The 8,997-nt window shown below is 36.0% G+C and overlaps 1 protein-coding gene across 1 annotated transcript in view; it reads left to right on the plus strand.

The window, feature by feature from the left end:
* The window catches only part of Hpgd (15-hydroxyprostaglandin dehydrogenase), a 26,818-nt gene extending 18,874 nt beyond the window's left edge, over positions 1 to 7,944 (plus strand). The window contains exons 5-7 of the mRNA XM_050147825.1: positions 3,496 to 3,572; positions 4,968 to 5,131; positions 6,901 to 7,944. Of these exons, the coding sequence (XP_050003782.1) occupies positions 3,496 to 3,572; positions 4,968 to 5,131; positions 6,901 to 7,039 (380 nt within the window). The 3' untranslated portion in view covers positions 7,040 to 7,944. The remainder of the gene's footprint in view (positions 1 to 3,495; positions 3,573 to 4,967; positions 5,132 to 6,900) is intronic.
* The last annotated feature ends 1,053 nt before the right edge of the window (positions 7,945 to 8,997 follow it).

An 8,997-nucleotide genomic window follows, 5' to 3' on the forward strand; every position in this document is an offset into this window, starting at 1 on the left:
AAAAGATATATATATATATCTTTTAAAAGTATTTTCTCCCAGTCTGTGTTAAAGTAGTTAGGTTCTTAGAGAAAAAAAAAAAGAGGACATATTTAAGTAATAAAACAGTGTTTGGAAGTGATATTTTTGTACAGTACTAGTCCATCCACTGGTATATGCATTTTAATTTACATATGTTTGCCTTTGTGCTTAATTTTACTTATGCATGTATTGGAAATGAATTCAGTTCAACCCAAACGTTGAAGTTAGCACACACATAAAGAAAATTGGCAGGCGAGGTGGCAATGACTAGCTTGCCTAGCAGAGGAGGGGTTCTGGCTGGAAAGTTGGAGTTTAAATTTGAGAATAATTGGCCCCATGTGTGTGCGCGCACATGAAACAAAAAGAGAGAAACAGGGAGACAGTCTTTTGGGTAGAAGTAGATAAGGTCATCCAGAGCAGGAACATGCATAAAACAGAGGGTCAGGAAGGAGTCTGTAGTTGTTTAGCATGCTTACCGATCTAGGCAAGAAGAGATGCTAATGTTTCCAAAGCATAACTCTTATTGCTACTACAGAGGAAGAGATCAGGCCAGGTAAAGACAGAAGCTTAAACTACCATGCAAATAGAATCCCAGAGTTACACGATACCCACCCCAGTAGAAGTCTTTGTGAAGCACTGCAGATCAGTAATTGACCCTACCCATTCAAAGTATGAGAGGCAATAACTGAAATCAACACACTCTGTGTGATGAAAAAAAAAAATATCTCCATGTTGGAACCAATTGGGTCCTGGCCTTCAGCTGCTATTCCCTGTCTAGAGCCTTCTAATTGAAGTTTCTAAAAGCTGTGCCTTACCTAGAGGATCAGAGGATGGGATTTTCACCTGTTGGCCATTGACGGCTGTGTATTTAAGCCTCCATGGTGCTATTAAAGGAGGGCTTTTGTACCAGTGATTGGAGGTCCGTGTGTTGGTCTGTCTCTGTGTGTGTTTCCTCAACCTCCAGCCTCTTGCCCAAAGCTCACAAACTGGATTCTAGTGCATAGAGTGCAGAGGGGCGTGGTACGTGGCATCTCCATTTGACCAAATGATCTACAGTTTGACCGAATACATAGCTGGAAGGTAGAATCCTCTTTATTTTGAATTTTGATACCACAAAGCTAGAAGCAGCCCAAGTATCTATTTCCAAGTGAATGGATAGTATAGATAATGCTAAATCATCTGTTTAGCAGAATAATAACAGCAATAATGATAATAGCAATAAGATACTGAAGAATCCAAACATAGTTATCACAAATGAAAGTACCAGACCCCCCTAAACAACTTCAGTGATTACATGTGTATAAAATTCTAGAAAATGCTAATGCTAGCATAAAATAAAGCAAATCAGTTGTTTCTTAGGTGGAGAAAGAAGAACAGAAGAAAAAATATAAGAAGAATTATAAGATGATAGATTTGTTCCTTGTCTTAATTATGCTCATAGCTTCATTTGTTTATATATATACATATATAAACAAATATTTGACATATATATATGTCAAAATTTATCGAGTTGTGCATCTTTAGAATATGTTGTTTTATTTATGTCAAATATAATTCAGTAAAGCTGTAAGATTTTAAATACAGTAAAAACTTAGAATGTTAAAATAAAATTCATGAAACCTAATACTATTTTTTTTTTAATGGGAACAAATTCACTAGGGTATGGTAGCTCTTTCTTTTAATTCAAGTACTTTTAGGGCTGAGGCAGAAAGATTGAAAGTTCAAGTGATGTGGGATTCCCCTCTGTATGCTGTAAATACCATTGGTTAATAAGGTAACTGCCTTGGCCTGTTGATAGGACAGAACTTAGGTAGGTGGGGAAACACTAAACTGAATGCTGCAACAAAGAAGGGTGGAGTTAGAGAGAAGTCAGCTGCGACCAGAGGCAGACGCCAAACCTTGCCGATAAGCCACAACCACGTGGCAATACACAGATTAATAAAAATGGGTTAAATTAATATGTAAGAGCTATCTAATAAGAAGCTAGAACTAATGGGCCAAGTAGTGGTTTAAATTATATAGTTTCTATGTGATTATTTTGGGGCTGAGGAGCCTGGAACCAACAAGCAGCCTCTTACTCCATTCAAGGCCAGTTTATGCTACCTAGAAAGTTTGAGGGCAGTCTAGAGTACATAGTGAGACCTTGTTTGTTTGTTTGTTTGGTTGTTTGTTTGTTTGGTTGGTTGGTTGGTTTTTTATAGTTACACATAAAAGTAAACAAGCTCGTTGGCATTCCAATTGCATTTATAACTCTACTTCTAAAGAAATGATGTGTGTATTTTGTTCTTGCTCATGACCACAGCCAACAAAACACTAGTTGATACATTTCTCATATGTGATGCCTTGAAATAGCTGGAGATCATAGGTTTGTCAGCTCTACAAATGTAACAAAATTCGTTCAGTCATCATCTTTGCTAGTATTTATAAACAATATCTTTGTCATTTTTATGACTCTGTCACCTAGCCTACCTGTGACTAAGAGTCACATTTTGCTTCCTGCAGAGCATGTGAGCACTGTCCTCCAAACACTAACCTTTGTCCCATATTCCTGTAACAAAGAGGTCATGCAAACAGTACCATCCGGCTACACCCCTTTTCTCTTTATCTTACATTTCTGCCATCCCCATGAACCCAGTGGAGACATTGTAAATTCTTGCTGACTGCCACTGATATATGTAACTACCTTGCACATTTTACTGACCCAAAACAACAAGGCTACCAACATGTTCTTGTACCTTGAGATCACCGTGTACTAGGTGTGATCTACCATCTTCAGGGATGTAAACTGCTCTTGAGCAAACATGCTTCATAAATTGAAGCCTGGAAGGCACCCAGGGAGTGGTTAAGATCTGCATTTATAGCTGAACTTCAGCATGACACTCTCTCAACTGTGTGGTGCTGTTGTGCGACTAGTTTGCAGGGTGGAGACTGGAACATCTGAGCAGAATAATTTAACATTAATATGACATTTGATATGACTCTCACACTAACCAGGGACCAGCCACTGCTTCTTGACAGAGAAGAATAACATATTTTAAAAGAATTGTCAAAACTGGATTACTTGAGCAAGGCAAGGTGGTGCACACCACAACCCTGGTTTGTGGAAGGCTAATTCCAGAGGATTCTAAGTTCAAAGACAGTGTGGGATACACAGTGAGACTCTGTCTCAAAAGGAAAATGTAGTGAATGGAAGAAACTCATGAGACACAAAAATGTTTAATGACTAGCCAAACTGAACTGTTTAGATTTGTCAGACATGTGAAGCTTGAAAGAAACAGTCACTCAAGTAAAATAGGTTCTGTGTGATGGTTGCCTGGGATTGCTTTAGATTTTGTTGTTTTACAATAGTGTCTGGTTTCATGCGAGTGTATTTACCAGATTAATCTTCAATTGATGTGACTAAAAACCACTGTTTGTATAGTCCACTTTTGGAAACATCAATTTATTTAGAATTTTTTCTTTCTTTTTTCTCAGGACTTATGCCTGTTGCACAACAACCTGTTTATTGTGCTTCAAAGCACGGCATAATCGGATTCACGCGCTCAGCAGCGGTGAGGAAACCATAACCAGTGTCTCTTTTCCTCCTTGCATGCATAGATGAAACCCAAATTTTACAGACTATAAGAAAAGAAGTTCAAATTTAAAAAAAAATCTAGCTGAAAGATGGAGGAGACATCTTACTAAAATCTTTATAATAAAAACTTTAGCAATCTTATAAAAGACTAAATAAAGACTATACACTGCAAACTAGGAGAGAGGTGGATGGTGGTGACACTAATAAATATTTTAAGGTTAAGCAATAGGAAAATGGTCTTTGTTTCTAAAATTGTACAAAGTTTCTTTTCTGCAATATTAATGCCAGGAGGACTGGGTTTCAGGGGGTTTTTGTGTGTGTGTGTGTGTGTTGTTGTTGTTGTCTGTTTGTTTGTTTGTTTTTTATTTTTCAAGAAACAGTTTCTCTGTAGCTTTGGAGCCTTCCTGGAACTTGCTCTGTAGACCAGGCTGGCTTCAGACTCACAGAGATCTGCCTGCCTCTGCCTCCCAAGTGTTGGAATTAAAGGCATGTGCCACTACCACCCAGGAGTCCTTAAATAGAACACTTGAATATAATTTTGCATGCTGTGTGGAAAATGTATTACAAAGCATAAACAACAAAAAGGGATAGTTGAAAAGTCTCTGCATGGTACTGGATAGGATGGAAGGGCCAGCTAGATGAAGTGCTTTGCCCTAACATGGAGAAATAATAAGCCAAAGGATCAGTGTTAATCATCCCCGAGAAGGAAAGCAGTCTTTACTCTTAATTTGGGTTGATGAGGCCTCAGTACTTTATTTGAAAATGTCCCAATGTTTTAGAAAAAGATAACCCATTACAAAGCAGAAATTTCACATTTAAATTTGTGACTGAATATTTCTACAGTCGGCTCTCATTGTTTACAACAGTTATGAAGTTACTGGCAAATGCTGAAGTACTGATGCTGAGCCCTTGTTTCTGAAAGAAATAAAGATGAAGTTACTAAAAACCTGAGTTCACAACATTTTGATATCAACCTTGTTGTATATATATTTCTGTATAATGAAAAATAACCTTCATATATTGTCAAAATAATGAATTAACAAGTAACAAAGCTTCTATTATGATGTTTGCATCAAAAACAAAAACAAAAAAACAGCCTCAGTTACTTACTTAGCTTCAATTGCCCAAAGTTCAGTAAAGAAGAGACGCTTAGATAACTCTGTAATCTTAGGACTTTTCTAATGGTGCTACTTTTATGAATGAATTCTGGGTGTTTACACCATATGTGCCCGCTGGGAATTGTTCCATATTTCAGAGCATACCTGCTGAATGCATTTTACGATAAGCTTTTAAAGAACTTTTCATTTTGGTTTGTCCTGTAACTATCCTTTGTCAAAGTTTCTGAAGCCTGCAACTGTGTTCTGATTGACAGATGACTGCTAACCTTAAGAAGAGTGGAGTACGACTAAATGCCATTTGCCCAGGCTTTGTCAACACACCCATCCTTGAGTCCATTGAGAAAGAAGAAAATATGGGCCAATATTTAGAATATAAGGATCAGATCAAGGCTATGATGAAATTTTATGGAATCTTGGAGTAAGTAAAAAACTCTTTCTTTACACAATGTATCAAAGCCTTATCTTTGATCTGAGCAAGCAATCATTTTAAAGTTTTAAATTTTAGAAAATGATACAAACCTCAAAGTTTGGATTGCCAAACCTTTTGAAGGGAAAATCAGTCACGAGAAAGAGGATTGTGCTTAAATGTTATGAATTTTGTTTTGAAAACAGACAGTGCCATCAGCTTTTATCAGATTTCTTTTCTAAATAACATTTGTTCACCTTTCAATGCAATTATACTTTATATGCCTAAATTACAAGAAAAAATCAAGTAAAACTCATGTATTGTTGTTTGACCCCCAAATTTCAACTAGTTTAATAAAAACAATTGATCTTCTTCTTCTTCTTCTTCTTCTTCTTCTTCTTCTTCTTCTTCTTCTTCTTCTTCTCTCTCTCTCTCTCTCTCTCTCTCTCTCTCTCTCTCTCTCATGCACAAGAACACAGCGACAGACACATACATGGGCGCATAGTCAAAGAACTGTGTCTAAGTCTGAGTAGATGGTTTGACACACATCTCACAGAGACTGTGGCAGCATGCACAGGGCCTGAACAGGTCTGGGCCAGATAATGTCCTAGCATGCAGAGTAAAGTATACACAAGCCCCAGCTCTAACCCAGGAGCTACTTCCAATTGACAACCACCTGAAAATAAAAGAATAGTTTTCTTCAGTGGAGTCTCGCTGGCCACACAAACCACACTTAAGTCCAGACACTATGTCCATAGTGGATAAATGACACAAAACAAACTCAATGGCACCTTTAGAGGTTGTCTCATAATGCTCTGTCAGCATTATGTCAAGGACTAAATATCTTATTTTGCATTTTTGTAATATTTCTGTGTGTCTCTGTGTTTATATTTGTTTCTTGAGCTTTTTCTTTGACTTTTTTCTTCTGTTGTTTTATTTGTTTTGACCTATTCTGGTTTGTTTGTATTTATTTTGTTTAATTTTCTTTTATCGTTATTATGTTACATGCCTATTTTATTTGTATTCTACTATGATAGAGGAAGAAAAGATGTGGATTTGGGTACGTGGGGAACTAAGGATAATCTTAGAGGAGTTGGGGGAGGGGAAAGCATAACCAAAATATAATTTATGAAAAAGAACTATTTTCAATAAAAATTTTCACAAAAAAAATAAATAAAATTTAAATATACTCCTCTGGTATAAGAGTATCCTTCATTTAAAAAAAATAGATGAAATTTTTGTAAGATGAGTTAGGTGAGTTTTTCTCAGCACAGGATTACAGCTATTGTATTGGAGGAATCAGATCTCAGCTTTGACTCTACCACTGTCCATGAACCTGTCCACCAAATTTCAGAAAGTGTTAGCTTTCTCACATAAAGGGATAGTATAGCAAATTTAAAGACCTTCAGTACATCAATAAGATGTTACACGAAATGTACTTAAAATGACACTTGGTAAAAATGATCTTCAATATATTCTACTTGATTCTATTTCTCCTCCAATGCAGTTTCTGTCTAGTAAGTCTGATATCTACTGATCTGGTATAGATGAAAAAAATGATCATTTTCAGCAATAGGATTAACGACGTCAAATGCATTGCCCAATGACCACTAAATTTGTTATATAATTTGCTTAATATCCCATTGAGTAAAAACAGAAGGTAGCAATAGGTAATGAAATATCTTTTCCTACGACAAGGATGCGGCGGCCTAAGAGAATATTGTGAAGTTAATTACTTTCAGTCTTTAGTTTCAAAGTCCAAATGTTTCCTTCATTTTCAGCCCCTCAATCATTGCCAATGGATTACTAACTCTCATTGAAGATGATACTTTCAACGGTGCCATTATGAAGATCACAGCGTCTAAAGGAATTCATTTTCAAGATTATGACATCACACCGACGACTGTAAAAGCTCCATGAACGTCTTAAGCATCAGCTATGCTGAAACTAAGCACACGTGGCTCACTCAGACTGCATCTTTATTCATATAGCTTTTGAAATGAAATGCTGTAGTACGGAGGTGATATCAGCCTCATATTAGCAATAGCCTGATTCTGCACAAAAACTAACTCATGAGAACTTCAACAAATTACCTGCACGCATCTGATGTCAATATTTTTCTTAAATGATTTGTTCGAAGTATAGATAAAGATGTACGATAAGCTAGCCAAAAAAATGCAGTGCAAGCCAAAACCAGGTTATAACCTACATCCTCTAAGGACAAAACAAAGGATATTCAAGAGATATTCTGCCTTTCAGAAAATGTATTTATCACCGTGACTCATAAATATTAATGGTTTTCAGAAAGGAGATACTTGAATTGTTATTTAAGTCAAAACACATCTTAAATGAGTCACTATATACATTTGCACTTCAAAAGGGAGGAGCTACTTTGCAATAGAAATATTTAGTAATAACAGCTTGTGCATGATCTGCAAGCTGAGCATGTCAACTCTGAAGATCTGGTGTTGGGGGTTCCAGTAGTTAGGAAATGAGTCCCCGTGTGACCATGTCCCAATAATACATCTGATGTATGGGAAAATGATACTTGTACTATCAGTGAAGACTCACACTTCAGTTTCAAACCAGGGAAGATGGTTTTGCTTTCCTTCCTAATTTTATAATTCAATGGATTCCAAAGACCTCAGGAATGAAACTTTTAATAGTTGTAACAAAAAGGAAGAAACTATAAAATTTTATATGTACTATATATGCTTATTAATAAATGATTCAGATCTATTTTCCTGATTATTTCTTTGTTGGTTTGTACTAATTACAAAAGTGCCTATCTGTAAATAAAACTCTTTTATTCAAACTCACATAAATTTACTTAGTCTTTTATGTACACCTAATGAGATTATAAAACCAATTCTGCCATATCCAAAAATGTTCTTGTATATATGCTCAAATTCATAGTAAAACAGAGTGAGAAACAGTTGTGCTTCACTTTCTCCATTGTCTAGTATTTAAACATCTTTAAGCTAGGAGGTGGTGGTGTATTCCTTTAATGCCAGCACTCGGGAGGCAGAGGCAGGAGGATCTCTGTGAGTTCGAGACCAGCCTGGTCTGCAAGGGCTAGTTCCAGGACAGGCACCAAAGCTACAGAGAAACCTTGTCTCAAACAACAACAACAAATCTTTAAATACATCCCTCTGAGAAATGCTCTTTGAGTAATGCTCTCTGTAAGCAGTAACTGACACCAAAAAAAAGGTGAAAGTGTATGGTTTTCACCTCAGTTTCACAAAGAATGGCTGTGAGATTCACTGTACCTGGAAAATCCAAGTGTCTCAGTTTGCAACAAAATCCACCTATTTGAAATTGACGAGAACTTCCCTAATTCTGCAGTATTAGCATCCCTTGTATTATTTTAATCCGTCGAGTAAGAACAAGTCACTTAATTTTTAAGGAGTAATTTGAATATGAATCACTGGTCTGAAGTTTCACCTACTGTATTGACATGCACCAGGAAACCAGTCCTTACGACCATCTAGCTAGTAGAAATGAATTACAATTAGACACAAATGCCTTTGGCTATTCTCATAGTGACTAATCAGCAAGTATTACACATGGATCGTGTGCCTTACCTTACATCTTTCCTCTCTATAATGTGAAGTTACAATTTAAACTTCTTATTTATGGAAAATTATTTTGTACTTGCAGATATCAATGTATGTTATGCTTTGAATTAAACTTTTTTCAAATTAACTATAAGTATACTTAAAATCAAATATTACACAAAACTGAAATATTATTACATCATGTCAAACATTTACTTGAAAAATTACATTCTATAAGTAGTTTTAAATAAATCTATAATGTTGTCTATAGGATAATAATTAAATTGTATGTGGAATGGAAACCTTGGCTTTCTTCATTTT

The sequence above is a fragment of the Alexandromys fortis genome, unplaced genomic scaffold (genome assembly GCF_014885135.2).
Source record: "Alexandromys fortis isolate MF-2015 unplaced genomic scaffold, M_Fortis_MF-2015_v1.1 scaffold_58, whole genome shotgun sequence".
NCBI lineage: Eukaryota > Metazoa > Chordata > Mammalia > Rodentia > Cricetidae > Alexandromys > Alexandromys fortis.